General features: G+C 37.7%; 3 protein-coding genes across 7 annotated transcripts in view; all 3 read right to left on the bottom strand.

The window, feature by feature from the left end:
- Window positions 1–904: 904 nt before the first annotated feature.
- LOC135116062 (uncharacterized) lies at window positions 905–1,495 on the bottom strand. Its single transcript, XM_064033271.1, has one exon. It carries the CDS (start codon window positions 1,493–1,495, stop codon window positions 905–907), a length of 591 nt encoding a protein of 196 aa, XP_063889341.1.
- Window positions 1,496–2,097: 602 nt separating this feature from the next.
- LOC135116063 (uncharacterized) lies at window positions 2,098–3,216 on the bottom strand. The gene has a single exon (XM_064033272.1). It carries the CDS (start codon window positions 3,214–3,216, stop codon window positions 2,098–2,100), a length of 1,119 nt encoding a protein of 372 aa, XP_063889342.1.
- A 4,666-nt stretch (window positions 3,217–7,882) lies between these two features.
- Window positions 7,883–19,960, bottom strand: part of LOC135116171 (uncharacterized) — a 128,096-nt gene continuing 116,018 nt past the window's right edge. Inside the window, exons 9-10 of one of the 5 annotated variants that reach the window (XM_064033455.1) lie at window positions 14,075–14,136; window positions 7,883–9,595 (exon numbers count right to left, since the gene is read on the bottom strand). In XM_064033455.1, the coding sequence (XP_063889525.1) occupies window positions 14,084–14,136 (53 nt within the window). In that variant the 3' untranslated portion in view covers window positions 7,883–9,595; window positions 14,075–14,083. Of the gene's footprint in view, window positions 9,596–13,987; window positions 14,137–14,504; window positions 14,611–19,960 lie in introns of those variants that run through there. The other 4 variants (XM_064033454.1, XM_064033453.1, XM_064033456.1 and 1 more) reach the window with 4 other exon arrangements.

The raw sequence follows: 19,960 nt of genomic DNA on the forward strand, positions 1-19,960 counted from the left end.
ATCAGATAATTTTGTGATTGGCCTTCCGTTTACTATATTCTCCACTATTGTCAACAGAGTTACCAAAGATTCATCATCCAATGTCTGTTGTTTTACCACTCCTGCCAACACTCTTCGAATGGTACGAATCTGTCTCTCCCAGACTCCACCCATGTGTGAGGCTTCTGGTGGGTTAAACTTCCAGGCAATATCTTTCTTTAACATATGCTCGTGAATCTGATTTTGGTTCCAGTCTTTAATGGCACGATGTAGTTCTTTCTGGGCTCCAACAAAATTGGTACCATTGTCAGACCAGACTTCCTGGGGCTCTCCTCTTCTGGCACTGAACCTCTCTAGGGCATTGATAAAGCTATCAGTGTCTAGGGTATGTGACACTTCAATGTGTACAGCTCTAATAGAAAGACAGGTGAAAATGCAGCCATATCTCTTTACATTAGCTCTTCCTCTCTTCACTATGAATGGGCTGAAATAATCTACGCCTACCCTAGTGAAAGGTGGTTCAAATGGAGTAACTCTTGATGCTGGTAGATCTGCCATCTGTTGGATTTCTGTCTTACCCTGCAGCTTCCTACACGTAATGCACTGATGCACTATTTTCTTTACGAGCTTTTTTCCTTTGATAATCTGGTAGCGTCTTCTAGTTTCTGCCAATACACGCTCCACCCCAGTGTGACTGGATCTTCTGTGTAGATCTTCTATGATAAGTTTAGCTGCTGGATGTTCTTGTGGAATGATGAGCTGATGCTTGGTATAACCTTCTTGTTTGGAGTTAGCCTTCCTCCAACTAATAACAGTCCAGAAGCAGACTTCTTGGGTTTCAGCTTCCCAAGGTAAGTGGTCTCATTATGCAAAAATACTTTCTGGGCATGCCTGATAATTGTTTCCTCAGCATATCTCATTTCTTCTATACCAGCGGGCCTTTTAGGTATGGTTGCTTGCGTAAAATCTGGCGGAGTCTCAGGAACCAAGCTACTGCCTTTTTCATGTGGTGCCAGGTGGAGTTGTAATCAAAAAATCTTCCCAGGTGATCTTCCTCAGTCTTCATGGTATACACTAATGGAAATCGCTTCACTTCTGCTATATCCTCTAGCTTAGCACAGTCAAATGCAGGTTGCTTTGGCCAACTAGATATATCCAAGAACAGAAAAGCAGGTTCCTTACACCATCGCTCCTCATTAAGGAGTTCTTGTGCTGTCATTCCTCTTGAAGCAATATCCCCAGTGTTCTGCATGGTGGGCACATATCTCCATTGGTCTGGTATGGCGTGTTCTAAAATTTTTGCCACTCTGTTAGCTACGTATGTCTGAAATCTTTTTTCAGGAGTTTGTAGATACCACAACACAATGGTACTGTCTGTCCAATAGACTGATTTCTCTAGTGGCATTTGTAGCTCCTTTTGCAAAAGTGTGTCAAGTCTCACTGCTTCCAGTGCTGCAGCTAGTTCTAAGCATGGTATGGTAGAACCCTTTAAAGGTGCAAGTCTGGATTTTGCCATAAGGAGATTAACAGAAACCTGTTGAGTTTCATAGACAGTCCGTAAGTAAGCCACGGAACCATATCCGTACTCAGACGCATCACAGAAGTGGTGTAATTGGACCGTCTTCATAAGGAATACTGAATTCTTTAATGACATGAAGGTCGTTCAGCCACCGGCCCCATTGTTCTTCCATGTCTCTTGACAAAGCCTCATCCCATTCTTTTTCTTGTTTACACAGCTGCTGAAATAGCCTTCTAGCTGACAACACAAATGGGCTTACAAGCCCTAACGGGTCATACACTGTGCTTAAGGCACTCAGAATACCTCTCCTGCTCTTGTGGTGGTTCTTTACTTGCACATCTACCTTTAAACAATCAGATTCAATTTTCCACAGCATGCCCAATGCACGTTCTGTTGGCAGTTCGTCCCGGTTGATATCCAGAGTGGTGAAAGACCTTCCCCACTCCTTCTCTGGTATACTATTCATCAGCTCTGGTGAGTTGGAGACAAATTTGGTGAGATGAAAACCTCTCATTGACAGTAGTTGTATCACCTGTTTTACAAGAGGTACTGCAACTTCAAGAGTATGCACAGATTTTAAGCAATCATCCACATAGAAGTTATGCATCACTGTACTTAATACAATCCGGAAATTCTTCATATTCTTTTGTCACTTGCTGGAGTGCATAAGTTGCACTGCTCGGACTCCACACCCCACCAAATAGATGAGAGGTCATGTGATAAACCAAAGCTTGTTTCCTGGTATCATCATCTTGAAACCACAGGAAGCGTAATACATCCCTGTCATCTGGAGTAACTCTAATTTGGTGGAACATTGATTCAATGTCAGCCATAAATGCAATGGGTCCTTCCCTGAACCTTAACAGAACACCCACCAGCTTGTTAGCGAGATCTGATCCTTGGCACACATGATCGTTTAGAGATAACTCTCCATACTTTGCAGCACAGTCAAAAACTATCCTAATTTTGTCTGGCTTCTTAGGGTTGTGCACAGGATGGTGTGGCAAATACCATACTTTACCATCAGCTCGGTTCAGGTCTTCAGGGGGAACTGCTACTGCATAGCCCTTCTTAAGAAGATTATGCATCTCCTCTGTGTATCTCTCCTTCAAATTATTGTCCTTGTTCAACCGTTTTCCTAGCATTCGCAAGTGTTTTTCTGCCATGTTGCAGTTATCAGCCAGGTAGGGTCTTTCTGCCTTGAAAGGAATAGGTAAGGTGTAGTGATTATCCTCTATTGTCTTTCTTGCATCCCAGGTTTCCAACGTCTTTATGTCACTCTGAGACATTCCAGGAGCTTCAGAGTTCACTCCTTCAAGCTCCCACAACCTGCTAAGGTCTCTTTCTAGAGATGACCTATTATGCACAAAGTAAGACGTCTTCACGGCAGGTTTGAAGGGGTCAATTGGGCCATTGATAGCCCAACCAAGTGGTGTATGGACGGCAAAAGGTTCACCAGGATGTCCCTTCTTAATTTCGTCAGGCAGCAGCAGGTCTGCACAGTCTTGGCCTATGAGTAAGTGGACTTCATCCACATCCAACTTTGCTATCTCCAATTTTTGTAGATGTGGCCACTTCTGAAGCTCAACACAACTAGACAAACCTGAGAGGTCTATATTTAGTGATGGCCTGACAGTCACTTCTGGTATACAGCAGGGCTCCTGCTTGTTATGAATGTCTGACACGAAAAGAGTGATCACAGTGGATTCAACAGGCATTCATGTTTGAGTAATGGTAGTGAGCTCCATCTGGAGAGTCATTCCTTTGGCTCCTAGCTTGTCACACAACTCCTCTGTGCAATATGTTGCGTTAGTTCATGGATCCAAAATAGCATAGGTGTCGATAACCGTTTCAGTATCTGTACATCTGACTCTAGCTGGTACAATAGGTAAGGCCAGCTTTCCACCTTGACTTCTTGCGTAGTTGATCATTTTAGGAGGTACAGAAATGTTTTCAGGTGTAGGAGTGAACACAGGAGTGTGCGGCACAGTAGGTGCCTGTACGTTAGTATCTTCATCTGGTTTTCTATTTGGTAAATGAAGATAAGTGTTGTGCTTCAGGCCACATCCTGCCACAGCACAAACATAATTCCTATTACAGTCCTTACTTATGTGTCCATGTACAAAACAGTTTAAGCAGAGACCTTTGGCTATTACAAGGGCTCTGCGTTCTTTTATTTTCAAAGCTTTAAACTGAGGACACCATGTCATGTAGTGCTCTTGGTCACAGCATGGGTACTTTCCAGCTATTTGTTTTCTATTCTCTGATGCAATAAATTTACCTTCGGTTATAGATGCCTTTATGGTGAAACTTCCAGCTTGTCTGTTCTGGAACTTACTTTGCTGATTCCTTCCCTTGTCCTTTTTCTGCTCCTTGTTGACAAGTCTCCCGAAAACAGGATCCGAGGCCTCATCAGCAGCATCACGGATGAACTTCAGAAGTTCTGTTATATCTGCTCCTTTCTTGTATTTGGAGCGTATGTCATGGTTGGTCTTAATCCATCTTGTTTTAAGGTAATAGGGCAGATTTTCTACAATTTTTAACATGTCACCACTTCCCAGCTGACAGAGAATTCATTGCCTTGAGAGATTCCACACAACAATTTACTTCATCTGCGTACTCTCTCAGATCAGCTGCTGTTTTCACTTCAGGTCTGTTGACAACTTTCTTGATCTATTTACATGTTATGTTATAAGAGTTTCCAAATCTCTCCTCCAGAATTTCCAATGCGGTTTTATAGCCTTCTTCTGGGTTTAAATAGGAGGTGCTTTTCAGTGCAAGTGATGCCTTGCCTCTGCAGTACTGTTTAAAATACACCAGCTTCTGAGCTGCAGAAATTGAAAGACAATCTATACTATCTTTAAATGACGTAATAAATGGCCAGTATTCTAACTCGTCTCCATCAAATGTTTGGAATTCTCCTCTGGGTACATGCAGCGATTCAACAACAGTCTGCTGTTGGTTTCTTGAAGTATCCAACACTTGCCTGAGGGCATCAGCAAGGACGGAAACTGCTGTTGTTGCTGGGTCATCAGGTTCTGGAACACAAGAGGGTTCCCATGATACTCTTTTGGTCTTGTGGGATGTTCCTATGGGTGTACTTTGTGGTTGTGGAACTAAACCTGTAGCTTCTGGGTGTCTTGGTGTATTCGATCCAGTTTGGTATGAAGTGAGACCTTGCCCTTCGGCGTCCAGTTCATGTTCCACAGTTTTGTAAGAGTGAAGCTCGTCTTGTAACTTCTTTTTCTCTTCAGTCAACTTATTCTTCTCCTTTTTGAGCATCAGGTTTCGTAACTCTAGCTGTCACTGTCGTGTTCTCTTAGCCAGTTCCAGAAGTTCCGCTTCTAACTTCCTGTTTTCTTCTTCTATGTTGTCTAGCGTGGTGCTGCACCACTGCTTCACAGCAACACCACTCGCTGTCTCCTCAACCTCTTCTTCATCCTTGGCATCATCCTCGTACTGAGTGAGCCAATTACTTATTCCTTCCTGTAGATCCATTGCTCGAGTGATAACGGCAACTTTATACGATTCTTCCTCACTGCGTAGTTCTTCATTTGGCAGTAGCCTTACGAGCTCTGCGTGAGCTTCCTCAAAATTTTCAATGCACTCAGGGAAAACACTCAATTTTTCTTTCACTTGTTGTATATTTTTATGATCACTAGTTAACTTGTCAATGTGGTTTATATGTCGTGTGAGAACTCCCTTCATTGCACCGCGCCTCCTTATGGCTTCAGCGATCCTGTCCTCTAGAGGCACGTCCTCTTCGCCAACGACATCAAATTGGGCTGCTTCTTGTGTAGTAGACATTTTCTAGTTGTTGGAGTACACTGCACAAAAAGATTGTTGGACTATTACATCCAATCAGGGGCGTTAGACAAGGGTATTTCTTCTTGGTATATTATTACGCCAGGTTATTGACACTCGTTTATTCTTGTGTGTGTTTACTTGTCCCATATGGTGAACATAAGAGTGAACGTGAGGGTGAACGTGAGGGTGAACGGTCCAACTGGAAAAGGACCCTTAATTAATCTCTGTGCAATACAAAATTAACATAAGTAACATCACAAAGTCCACATGAAGGCATTAGAGCAACACATTAATGAAATCACTATGCACACATGTCAAAAAAAAAGAAAAATAAATTAACAAATACATGATAAATAAACTACTAGCTAACAAGCTATGGTGACTATCCTTATGATGTAAAGACCCTTCTGGGTCACATAAATCTCACATGAATGTTTGATTACCTAACTATGATAATTTACGTTGAAATATCACAAAAAAACACAACATATATGTAACAGTTCTGGGGTAACGTAAAGTAAATACAACAGGAGAGAATAACAAGCAACAAAGTACTACACTTTCCTAATATATTCCTAAACCTATCACAGATATAATAGAGGAACACTCACCAATCTCTGGCGCTCACAGGGAATAAATCCACAGGTTTAAATCCAACAAGGTGTGTGCGGCTGCTATACCACAGATAGACTGCCGGCTTTACCTCCCTCCCTGAGCTACCTTCCCTCGGTTTACCGCTCAAGGGATTCATACACAAATGAAACACTCACTAACACTCATTATTCCTAGGTAGTTATCATATGAAACGAGCAAATACTATGAAACAAACAAACAGGAAACGAGCAATATACAGAAATAATTTGTATAGTGACCACCATCAAACATCATGTCTTACACTAAGTATTAGTTACTATTATAAATAAATTAAGATTAGAGATGTGTAGATAGTGGGTAGCATTTGTTCTGACATGGTGGTCTGGGATCCAAGCTTGCTGCTTGACTCCTGTTGTTGGGAACGGTTGCCAGTCAGCTGTCCACCAGTTCAGTTCTCTGCCTCTTTAAAGTCCTCACTCATAAATTTCCTAAGTTGCTAAAAACTTAGAAGTCCAGAAACTTGCACAGTAGCAAATAGTCTGTCTTTGCTACAAAAACATGGCCAGCCACTGGCTTATAACATAGCCCAGTGACACCAACTTGCCAGTTGCCACTGCTCTCTGCTAGACATGTGTATTACAGCTAAGTCATGAGTTACTTATAATTATATCTAGCTATGCTTTCTGCATCAGTGTATTAGCTGGGAGATCACAGGATGAGTGAAGGTCGAAAAAAAAGTTTCCACAAATATATCTTCTCTTGGCTTCATCATCTAGTCACTTAGAATAAGAGATGAAGTAGGCGCATTCATCTGTCTGACTAGCTCAAACCACCACAAATGCATTGTTTATGTTCACTTTTCCTCTCAACATGGCTAACTAGCATTGCCATGTCAATATTTGTAAACAAAAGCAAAGCAGCATGATGTCACTGGTACGGATGTAATCGCATGAAATGAAAGTGAAATTTTAAATTAGAAGTGGGGCAGAATAGAGTAGCAAGGATGGGATTGAATGCACCTATGGTACACAGCAGTAGAAGCTTTGAGAGATGATATGGAATGGAGCATGTTTAGAGAAAGCCTTACAAAAAGCAACACTTAGATACAAGATTAGGCTTGAGAGAATGGATAATGCAAGAATAGCAAGAAAGATGAATATGTGGAATGAAAGTGAAAGCAAATGGAGGAAAAGGTGCATGAGAATGACAGACAGACGTGGATTACAGGTTGTGTGGGGGATTAGAATGGCTGGGAGAAATAATAAAGAAATCATGGGTAGTGACAAGAGGTAGAGTGGGAACTGAATGGGATGTGAGAACTTGGAAGTGAGATAGACAGAAGTGAAGAGTATGGGACTGAATGAATGGAAAAGAAGAGATGGAATGAAAGAGCACCCTGGAATAGTACAAGTAGAGAGAGGCCCTAATGTATGAAAGGTGGTATGATGGAAGGTAGAGGACAATGTATGGACGTGAATGCGAGAAATTACAGTTGGTCTGAGTCCCACAGCAAAGTATGTCAGGTGTTTGACATGGGAGAGGATGAGACAGTGGAGCATGTGGTGCTGGAGTGTGCAAGGTATGAGAGAGACAGGAGAGTGATGATGCATGTGATTCTAACTGAATTAGGGCATAATAGGAATGAAAGAATGGAGAAGACAGGAAGGGAAAGGATGGTGCTGCTGCTAGGACTATATAGAGAGGCAAATGTAAGGATGACTGAGGCTGTGAAGGAGTTTCTGGCAAGAATGTGGCATGCCAGATGTAGGGACAATTAGTCTGGAGGCTACTACTCATTTTTCTGCTTGTTTTTATGTGTTTTTCATCTACAGGAGTTGCTGATTCAAAGGCTTGGTTCAGGAGTGATTCTGACTCCTGAGCAACCTGTTGCATCACGATCAAGATCAAGAAAGAAAAATCCCACAACATATAATAAATTAACAAGATTCATGTATAAACTATATGGAAGGTGTTACAACTTCATGTTAAGATGACTTTATTCATATTGCAATCCACTGGTTGGTGGCATGTACATACAGATAACCATTGATTAATCTGCTCTCTTGTATCCCAAAGCCTTGACATCAGCAGACTATTTTGATGGATAAGACAGTCATGTAATAATAATTAATCAACTAGATTGTGGGCCCATATTTATCAAACCTCTTAAGTCCTGAGCACTCACAAGGACTTGGAAATATGCATAAATCTGTGAGACATCCTTATGAATCAATAATAGTTTGTTTGCACAAGACATTACATCCCAATAGAGACAACATGCTTTCCTCTACAAATATATGACTTGAAAGAAAATACTAACCATCTTTTTTTCAGTAACATAAAATGTATATAAAAGATTTAGATTTCATTTTATATATTCAAAGTTACAATTCTGTAGACAGATCAGGCACAGCCTAATAACATATTTCAAGGCCAGATTGGGAGAATACTAACACTATTACTTCCATGTTGTAAATGCATCTCTAAAGGTAAATCTTGGCATGGTATATAGATAATTATGTAATACAGTAAGAATACAGTGGTACATTGACTTAGGAGTTTAATTTGTTGCATGACAGAGCTCGTAATTCAATTTGTTCCTGTCAAATCAATTTTCCCCATTGAAATTAATTGAGATAACTTTAATCCATTCCAGCCCCCACTCCAATTTTTTTGTAAAGTGTTTTTAATACAATAAACTGTCGATTTAATGAACCTCTGTTTACTGAATTTTGGGTATAATAACCCCTTTATGGTTATTGTACGCTCAATTTATTTTATAAAACTTCACAAATTACAGCATAGTTCAAAGTTACTGAATGCTTACTTTATTTTACAAACATCCCATAGTATGCATGGAAAGTTTTGTCACCAAAAGGCTGACAACATTTCTTTTTGCATTAAGTGAGTAGGCTCAACATTGTATCATGGTGAGTTTTTTTTCTGACGCATTTACATCTGTAACTGGCAACCCCTACACATTCTACTGCCCACCGTTAGCCAGTGGTACTTGGACTTATTAGCAGCTTGGCTGCAATAAAGAAAAGATATGTTCTCCTGATGCCCCCAGGCAGAGCCAAATTGAGCCTTTATTTTTGCTTCCTACCACCCTCTCAATTTGTCCAAAATAGTCACTAGTAAGGATAAATAAAAGGTGGTAACCTTACACAAAGCTGGCTACAATTTCCCATTTATAGCACATCAAACAGGAGTATAGCTGAGGACAGTCCAGAACTTAGTGGGAAGATTCAAGGATGCTGGGGAGGCAGATGCATTCACTTTTCTTCCCAAGTCTGGGAGGTCTTGTAAGATGACCTTGAAGACCCGTGCACTTATTTTCCAGCAAGTTTTAAAGTCTCCAAGGCTGACAGCACCAGAATTAAACATAAAAAATCTCAGAATTACTAGATGTGTCTCTGAGGAGTGTCCAGCAGATGCTCCATGATGACTTGGGATACAAGAGTTACTGTGCCCACAAAAAAAAAAAGAAAAAAAAAAAAAATGCTACTAAATGCACTATAGGACAAGAGGACTGAATTTTGCAAGAATATCTAGCATGGAATGAGGAGCAGAGAAAAACTGTGATGAGACATCATTTACTGTCACTGGGAGTTCTTCATCACATTTGTTCAGCCAGCATCACTTATGATTTGGGTCTGCTTTACTTACTATGGAGTTGGTGAATTGGTGATTCTTCCTGCAAATGAAAAAAAAAAAAAACTATTACTTAGAACTTCTGAGTGATGTGTTGTGTGATTCTTTTGAAGAAACAAAAGAAAAAAGTGTTAGTGGAAGAGTTGGCCCCTGCACATGTTGCAGGTGGTAGTGTTTTTTTTTTTTTTTTTGGGCTGGGAACATCCCAGATATCAATCCAGTTGAAAACTTATGGTTAAAAATGAAGAGACATCTGTGCAGGATGGACACATGTCTGTGCCTAAACTTGAGGCTGCAGTCCAAGGGCTGTGGGCCAGCTTTTCACCAACTTACCTTCAAAACCTTGCATCAAGTGTCACTAAATGTCTAAAGGAGATTGTAAAGAGGAAGGGCAATGCCAGTAAATACTGATAATTTTGATGATGTATGTATATTTTATAACCTCTTTCTCCCTGCCAAACATAAACAATATTTTTTTTCAGGCAGCGACAAAACTTTCTATGCATACTGTAGGCCTTAAAATGTGGGAGAGTTGCCTGACACACAGTTAACTGCATGTTTGAGAGATTTATTGTGGCTGTGTTATAGCCAGTGAACAACCCTGACAATGGTCAATGATCCAATGCTCCTTCTCTTTCTCTCTCTCTGTGTATGTGTGTGTGTGTGTAACACAGAGAGAGAGAGAGAGAGAGAGAGAGAGAGAGAGAGAGAGAGAGAGAGAGAGAGAGAGAGAGAGAGAGAGAGAGAGAGAGAGAGAGAGAGAGAGAGAGAGAGAGAGAGAGAGAGAGAGAGAGTGTGTGTGTGTGTGTGTGTGTGTGTGTGTGTGTGTGTGTGTGTGTGTGTGTGTGTGTGTGTGTGTGTGTGTGTATAACTTAGACAGAGAGAGAGAGAGAGAGAGAGAGAGAGAGAGAGAGAGAGAGAGAGAGAGAGAGAGAGAGAGAGAGAGAGAGAGAGAGAGAGAGAGAGAGAGAGAGCCATGCCACTGGGCACTGTCACACAGCCACAATTCATGTCTCTCTCTTCCCATAGATGTTCATTATATCGAGCATTTACTGTAAGAAAAATGTATTTATGAATAACAGATGTTGTATAAAACACAAAAAAAATAAGTGAGATGTATGGTGGGTGATTGTTGTGGAGCTCCCTGTGACAGGTGCCTACTAGTGGCTGAGTATCTGAAGCTCACTCATATCTCAGGTTTTGGCCCACAACTCAAAGCAAAAAGTTGTCCAAGCAACAGCTCATATGTATCTCAAAAAAACTCGCAAGTTAGGGCACTTGTAAGTCAAGATACCATTGTATTTCAAACAAGATATTGCTTACTATTACTACTAACTAGAACTGCTCTCATAACTTGCTTAGACATGCAGAATTTTTATAGTACTTTACATGGAGGTTCCATGATACGAGCATCCACCATACGAGAAACTGATGATACAAGATGTTGAAATTAGGGACTATTTTCTTTATACAACCACAAAAATTCAATGATACTAGCTTCAGTCCAAGGTGAATAAAATTACAAAGTTTAAAATGCACACCTTCGTGCACCATCCCGCTAACACATCTGGATTGTATGGTGATTTTACAATAATTTAGATGTATAGGGATGAGTTTGTGAGTGTTGAAAGAGAACCACACACCCCTCCCCTGTCCCTTACCTACCATTCATTCTCCCTCTAGTCTTCCTTCAAACTGAACTCGATGTCTCTCAGACTCCCACTCTTACAGCCCTGCTGCTTGTTATTATACTTGTACTCAATCATCATTTTGGTTTCAAGCATACGAGTATTTACAATACAGTACAAGTATAGTGTACAGTGCTTATGTGACTGACTGGTGCTTGCATTTGTTACAGTGTTACTGCTGGCATATTCTTTCATTTGCTGTCTTTGGTGTGGTGTTGTGTGTGTGACTGATCACATGGTGTATATATTGTGCCTTATTTTGCCTCTCGAGTGCTAAATATGCTTCTCAAGTGGACAATGAGTTCCAGTGTGAGTCCTAGCAGTAAGACTAAATGAGCTAGTACCAATAAAACTAGCAAAGAAGGTAGAAATTGTTAAGAGGCACAAGAGTGGTTAGTGAGTTACCCTCCCTGATGCATTAACTTCACATTAGAGAGTGTTGTGCATATTTTATATATCTAATTAAAATGAAATCATGTTCTTTGTATGCTGTTTTCTCTTCCAGGTTGCTTTATCAACAGTTCTATTATACAGACATATTTGTTGTGCTTGATATTGTACATTTTAGCTTGAAAACTTACCTTGACAAATATCATGGTATCTAACCTATTTTTTGCCATTAATTGCATGTTTTGTCAAACAAGAATTTACTATACAAGCAATTCAAATGGAACCTGTGTGTATCATTGGAAGTTCTATGTACTGATATTTCCCATGAGTCCTTACAATTCTGAGTGACTAGACAGATATGGGAAGATATTTGTAAATCTCATATAGTAAATATCAGCCCTGAGAACCAAAAGTTTACACAGATCAGGAACAGTGAAAACCACTAACTCTATAAGGCCAATGTAAACAATATGGACAGACCCAAGTAAAAAAGATAATATGTATAATGAGATAGGCGGTTACATGATGGTGAAGGGCATTTGTATATTAAATCTAATACTACTTGATGATGACCTATTCTAGCAGATGCCATGGATATATACTCCATAAAACAATACAAATTATATAACAACAATTAAGTAATATTACCTAAACTGGGTGACTATGGTATCACACAACAATAAATAATAGCTTTTGAAGCAGTATAAACTTTCATGAAAGTCCAGACATCTGATATGCCTATAAGTGTATTAAAAGTTCCACTTCCATGATGTATACACAATATCCATTTTATAACTTTTTATTAATTGTATTTAGGTAACTTCTAGTTCATTACACCAACCCTGGCACTCTAATTATATATCTCCCATTGGTGAACTAATTAGCAACACTGATTACACAGCATATGCACTAAAACACTAGTCTTTTTTCAGCATTTTCTTACTTTTTAGATCAATATGGACTAATGTTTACATCTAACACCACACTATCTCTCTTGGAAGCTATAGCTACATATGAAAAACAGGCTGAGAATCTCACAAAACTGAGGGACCTCAACCAACTTATAGAGTTCATAAATGTTGGGTAAGTGTGTGCTAAACATAACTCCATCTGTGCCCATCCAATCAAGAAGTTGCCAATAAACTACTTTTGTAACTTAGTCTAAACTAAAGAAGGAGCAGGAGAATCAGTCATCAATAAATTATTGATGTATTTACAATATTTCTTTTTATGGATGGAATTTATTTAGTCACTATTGACTAATATATTAAAATCTATTTTTTATTTACAGATAAGGCATCATTATTTATCTTTTGCATGAACCATTACCAATACAATTAAAAATCACAACATTACTTTATTTGGTCTTCTGGTTTTATGTACATCCACCCAAAAAAAAATTTTGTTACTTTTATGGTGTGATACAGTATGACAGCACATGATAATTTCTGGTAAAATCTGTGAGGTATTGTGCAAGGTTGGTAACCCTGCTGTGCCAAGCTGCCAGTTACTGGGAAATTTGTGACAGGTATACTATATGATACTGGTATGACGTGGAAAATGCACTCCATGAACCATTACATACTCCACAGAATGAACTCAAAATAGCTGTGTTCACACTAAAAGGATACTTGTACGAGATGTTGTTCAGGCTTCCTACAAACGATGTTATTTAGTTCTGGTAAACAACCCACAGTCATGACTAAGTCAGTATGGAGGGACAGGAAGGCATACCAGCAAGTCATCATGACTGCTGCGCCAGTATTTATTGTGCTCAATTTCGGAGCCTAGGGTAACAAAAAATACTTTGGTGTACAATGTTCACTCAGGCTTTCTTCCATACATACACATGGAATAACAATGTAATCATATATATTTCTTCAGGTATATTATCATTACAAATCTCAAGATGAAAGACAACTTATAAGCAATGATGAATCTCTTTACTCAACAGTTGCAGCAGTTCTTAGCCTTTTCCAAGCTCTAGATTCTACAATGTTGTAGCTATCTATCGATCTATCTGTCTGTCTGTCTGTCTATCTATTTTATATATATATATATATATATATATATATATATATATATATATATATATATATATATATATATATATATATATATATATATATATATATATATATGGCAAACCCACATGGTGTGGCCCAGGCACCACACACACACACACACACACACACACACACACACACACACACACACCATTCACACTCTCATCCCTGTTGGTTCCCTGGTGGAAAGGGATAACCCATGCTACACCACAGGAGCTTTGGCATAACACAGCTGTAGCTAATTAGGATAAAACAGTCCTTTGTATTATGTAGGTAATTGAAATACAGTATAATGTGCACAATACTTCTGTTGTTGGTTATGAAGTCCAGAGAGGATTCTGAAAATACAAATCAACAAACTTGTTTCTAAGGACTTCCCTGTCCAACTATCGTGTGAAGAACCATGAGAAGATGGACGGCCTTTGATCCAGTGGTCCTTCTGAAAAGAGATAGTAAATTTTTAACAGATATACTTTTTTATACAATTATGTTAAATAAACTTGCATCATCATCATCATCATCATCTCAATTTAGATACTGCTCCATTCTGTCCAAAATGTTTCTACACCAAAGTCAAGAAGGCTTGGTAATATTTGTTAGATACAAGTTTTAAATCAAAACATACTACACTGATCCCTGAAAAATCATGGAAATGTGTAAGACTTTGTCTTTCCTTCTTGTAACGTCTTGTATTCTATTTCCCTTGTACTTCTTTCTCTCTGATCTTCCAAAAACTGCATATAATATTTCCTTTGTTGTTTCAATGTTACTAAAGTAAAAAACAAGCTCACCATTGATCTGATCTTCATTTTCTATATATGGACTTGGTAATTTTATATTCACTTGTTTCTTTTGGTCTTCATCTCTTCCCTTGTCCTTGTTATCACTATTCTCTTTGTCTTGAGCCAAGCTGCTGAGAATGGGAACGAAGAGTAACAAGGGAAGAGATGAAGATTAGACGAGACAGGTGGATATATATATATATATATATATATATATATATATATATATATATATATATATATATATATATATATATATATATATATACAGACGTACCTCGGTACTCGACCATAATCCGTTCTGAGGTGGTGGTCAAGCACCGATTTGTTCGAACACCGAAACCAATTTTCCCATAAGAAATAATGGAAAGTATTTTAATCCGTTCTTACCATTAAGAAAAATACCTAAAATATTATAAGAACGTGTATCTAAACAACAATAAAACGTAAATGTGCACAAGCAGTACATGATAAAGATAAATAAAGCATTATAAACCATTTTGTACACCACTTTCATTCATGTACACCACTCGTACACCACTTTCATATTTTGCTATAATTTCCTTCTTCAGTTCAATAGTGGTCCTCACTGTTTTCCTCTTTGCCTTCCCCTTATCACTGTCTTTCTTTGGACCCATTATTAAGGGCTAGAGCAACACGAAAAAGTTTAAATCTGGGAAGAAATACTCGAACAAACTGCGTACGCCTTACTCCGCTGGCGGTCTGAGTCGAACTGATGCTTACCCGCTGGCCGAGAAGGGCCGAGAAGGGCCAAGGAGCGCGTTCGGGTCGACTCGGCTAGTCGAGTACCGAAAATCTGTTCTAGGTCCGATGCATTTTCTACTCGAATTTTTTGGTCGAGCACCGATTTGGTCGAGTATAGAGGCGGTCGAGTACCGAGGTATGACTGTATATATATATATATATATATATATATATATATATATATATATATATATATATATATATATATATATATATATATATATATATATATATATATATATATATATATATAAAATAAAGATTAGATTATTGGTGAGGTCCTTTTTGATGGCAGTAACAGTGAAACAACAAAAGAAATACTATATGGTTTTTGGAAGAAAAGAGATAAAATACAATTAAAATTGAGTGTTATTTGAGAGAGAAACGAGCAGACTAAAAAAAAAAAAAAAAAAAAAAAAAAATTGCATCAGGGAGGTGGCATTGCTGATCTTCAACCAGAACCAGGAGCCCTTCTTAGCATCAAGTCATAACTTAAACAGTAATTATTACTTTATAGATTATGCTGAGTTTGATCTAGCCTGACTCAATTTAGGCAGCATGGTATCAATTTAGTAAAATGCTGAAATTTCTTTTTTGGAGTTTAAAGAATATATTGTTGCCTTGCTGACATATGTGGAACTCTGACTTATAGAATGCTGACTTATGGAGCTTTACTGTACATGCAATTTTCATCCTCTTCCTCAGATCCCAGACAGGTGTTTTGTTCAGTGATGCACTAAACATCCTTAATCTTATCTGCTTTTGCCAGCATATATCATCCTTCAATGCCAAGTTTCACCAGCATATGGCATTACAGGTATACCTCATCCTATGTCGTTAATTGGTTCCAGAAGTCATGACTTATGTTGAAAAATTACTTAAGTTGAAATAACCACAGAATAAACTGCAAATAAACACTCCCCATTGCCTATTACAGTATTTATGATATGTATGTATAGTATTCTGAATAAAATAATTAAAAATAATTAAGTAAAAACCAATTTTAAATTCACTTGATCAGTCCCCTTGATGTTGCTCATCAGGGCTGGTGTAGGAGGATGTTACATCGTAGATGTGGCTTTCATTACAAGTGCACACACACACACACACACACAATATATCATTCTGTTTTTTAGTAAATTAATCAAAAGTAATAAAAGAGTACTATTGGTTGGTGACTTCAATTGCAAAAAAAATAAATTGGAAAATGTTCAAGGCAGGAGGAAGTGAGACTGCATGGAGAGAAAGATTTTTGAAGGTGACTGAAAAACACAATGATGAAATGGGTGACTGAAAATACAAGATATAGGGGAGATGATGAACCAACAAGACTTGACCTAATATTAATGAAAGGAATTGACTAACTAAAGAATTAAGATATGTGTGCCCCCTGGGGAAAATAAGTGAACATGTAATTATAGAAATAGAGACTCATAATGATGTCAGTGAAGAGGATGAAAAATAAAGAAAATAGGAGAAACTGTAGGAAAGTGAATGTAGATGATCTTAAGCTGAAAAGAGCAAATGATGTGCAAGATAAGCATGACATTTTTAAGGAACTATAGGAGACAAAAGTGAATAAATATATCCCACTATAGACCTAAGGAAAAAGGAAAACTGGTGTGGTTCAATGCAAGATGTGCAAGAGCAAAGAAAAGGAGATGAAACATGGATAAAAATTAAAACAATCAAAACCAAAAAATAAAGAAGACCTAAAGATAGATTATGTGAAAATAAGGAGAAGAAGAAAAAGGATATTTAAAAGATATACAGTAGAACCTTGGTTCTAGAACTTAATTAGTTTCTGAAATCCAAATTTTCAAAATGTTCGAAAACCAAAACTTTTCCCATAGGAATCAATGTAAAATGGATTAATCTGTTCCCAGACACCAGCCTACCCTGTCTCAATGACTTATAGCAGACACTCCCACAGCCAAGATGGCTGCTTCACATCTCCAGCTCGCAAATTATTTATCCAGAAAGGATGTACTGAAAGAACTTAGTGATTCAGAACTCATCAGAAGATACTGTTAAGTTATTGTCACCAATACAGGGAGGGAAATTTTACAGAGGGACACAGAGAGGAGCAACCTACTTAACACCAAAATGAAGGTGATCATAACACTTAGACATCTTGCTACTGGGAAAAGCTACTAGAAAAATGCAGTTGTGCAGTAGTGATTGCATTGGGGTTCATCAAGAGAGCCACATGTGGCTCGAGATAACTCCTGAGTGGCAAAAACTGTTTGTTTACATCAAGGATTTTCAACAGGATCACATTTCCCTTATTTCAAAGACTGAATTACTGTCTTATACTCTTTGTTTCTCCAAATATATAAAAGAATGAACTAAATATTTATAGAAACAATAAATCAGAAATATATGGCAACTTTTGCTGTCTTTTGAAATTTGAGATCAAGTAACTTTGTTCTAGAACCGAATTATGGTACTGCAACCGAAGCAATAATGAGTTCAAAATATTGTTTGAAAACCGATTTGTTAGAAAAGGGAGGCGTTTGGTAACCGAGATTCCACTGTAGCTGAAAAATGCAAGGATGAACCAAAACTGTTATATGGATTCATAAATTGAAAAATTAAACTAAAGAAAAAACTAGAAAGGTTGAAGGATGGAAATAAAACATATGAAGACCCAAAAGACATGAGTGAATTGCTAAACAAAAAGTTTCAGCAAGTTCTCACATAAAAATCAGAATTTAAAGAACCACAAGACAAAAAAGACAAAAAGGGAAATGTGGGAAATTGAAGTAATAAAAGTTCATAAAAAGATGGAGGAAATGGAAGAAAGAAAAGCAACAGGACAAGTTTAATTTTAAAGCAGAGTAGGAAACAGTTAATTGAACCAATATATGACATAATAAAGTTTTCATTATCAACTGGAAGAGTGCCTAAGGAATGGAAGAGAGCATAGTGCCAATTTATAACAGTGAAAAGAAAGAAGAACCACTAAACTATGAACCAGTATCAATGACCAGCATAGTATGTAAGATCTGTGAAAAAGTGATCAAAAAGTAGTGGACAAAATTTCTGGAAAAACATATAATATAAAAAAAACAGTATAGCTTTAGACAAAAGTAATCATGTGTAACAAATTTGGTGAGCTTCTATTTGAGAGTGACTGATATAACACAGGAGAGGGATGGATGGGTAGACTGTGTATTTATATCTAAAAACAAAATTTATATCTAAAAACAAAAAAACTTTTGACAAAGTTCCCCACAACAGACTGCTAGGGAAGCTAGAAAATGAAGGAGGATTAAATGGAAAAATAATAAACTGGGTGGAAAGTTACTTAAAGGGAAGAGAAATGAGGACAGTAGTAAAAGATGTAAAATTGAAATGGAGAAATGTAGATAGTGGAGTGCCACAAGGATCAGTGCTGGCACCAATACTTTTCTTGATCTACATAAATTATATGCCTGAAGGAGTAAAGAGTTACATGAGCTTGTTTGCAATGCAAAATTACAAAGACATAAGAAACAACAAAGACTGAAACACTACAAGAGGACATGAATGAAATCTGGGACTGGAGTAAGAAATGGGAGATGGAATTTAATGTGAAAAAATGTCATGTAATGGAAATGGGAAGCAGAAAGAGACCAAAATAAACATATCAAATGGGAAATGAAGAAATTATAAAAGTACAAGAGAAAGATCTGGGAGTGACAATACAGGAAAGTTAACAGTCAGAGAAATATGTATAAAAGACATTCAGAGATACATATTGAATGGTGAGGAATACTGGAACAGCTTTCCACTACATGGATGAAGATATGATAAGAAAGATAATTATCACTATGATTAGACTAAAGCTGGAATATACTGAATCAGTGTTATCTCCTCACAAGAAGAAACATGTAAAAAAAGTAGAAAGGATACAAAGGATGGCAACGAAGATGGTTCCAGAAATGGAAGAATTAGTATATGAAGACAGGTTAAAGGAAATGAATCTGCCAACATTAGAACAAAGAAGAGAAAGGGGAGATTTAATATTGATTTTTAAATTGTGGAATGGAGTAGAGGAAACTGAAAATGAGAAACTACTGCGAAATAACAGAATTCACAAATAATGGAAATAACAGATTCACATGAGGACTCGGTAAAAAAACTAAGAAAAGGAAGATGCTTAAGCAACATAAATAAAAATAGTTTCCAAGAGAGAAATATAGAATTTTGGAGCAAGCTAAGTGAGGATGTAGTACTGGCAATGAGTGTGCACAGCTTTAAGGAAAAACTAGACAAGTGTAGATATGGAGATGGGACCACACAAGCGTAGCTCAGGGCCTGTAAATTACAACTATGCTCGAGCAGCCAAACCGGGAGAATGTACAGGTAGCAGCTCCATGACTATGATAAGGCAGTTATAGTATAGGGAGTAGTGCTGTTTTTTCTCCATGATGAAACAGAAAAAGGTAGAGGTGATAATAAAAGTAGAGATGGAAGAGAAAAATAGAAGGGGAAAATGGAACCAAATTGAAGTAAATTGTTTAAGTTGAGTGATGGGTCAGTGGCAGGAGACATTTTTAAATGATTTTATGATATATATATATATATATATATATATATATATATATATATATATATATATATATATATATATATATATATATATATATATATATATATATATATATACTATTGGAGAAGGCAGTAGGCACTTGACGAAACGATAATTACTCCCAGTGAGGTCTAAAACAC

The sequence above is a fragment of the Scylla paramamosain genome, chromosome 30 (assembly GCF_035594125.1).
Source record: "Scylla paramamosain isolate STU-SP2022 chromosome 30, ASM3559412v1, whole genome shotgun sequence".
In the NCBI taxonomy this organism is placed as follows: Eukaryota; Metazoa; Arthropoda; class Malacostraca; order Decapoda; family Portunidae; genus Scylla; species Scylla paramamosain.

Bases quoted from the DNA above. Each gene is read 5' to 3' on its own strand.
- LOC135116062 (XM_064033271.1), bottom strand. From the start codon at position 1,495: ATGGCAAAATCCAGACTTGCACCTTTAAAGGGTTCTACCATACCATGC.
- LOC135116063 (XM_064033272.1), bottom strand. From the start codon at position 3,216: ATGCCTGTTGAATCCACTGTGATCACTCTTTTCGTGTCAGACATTCAT.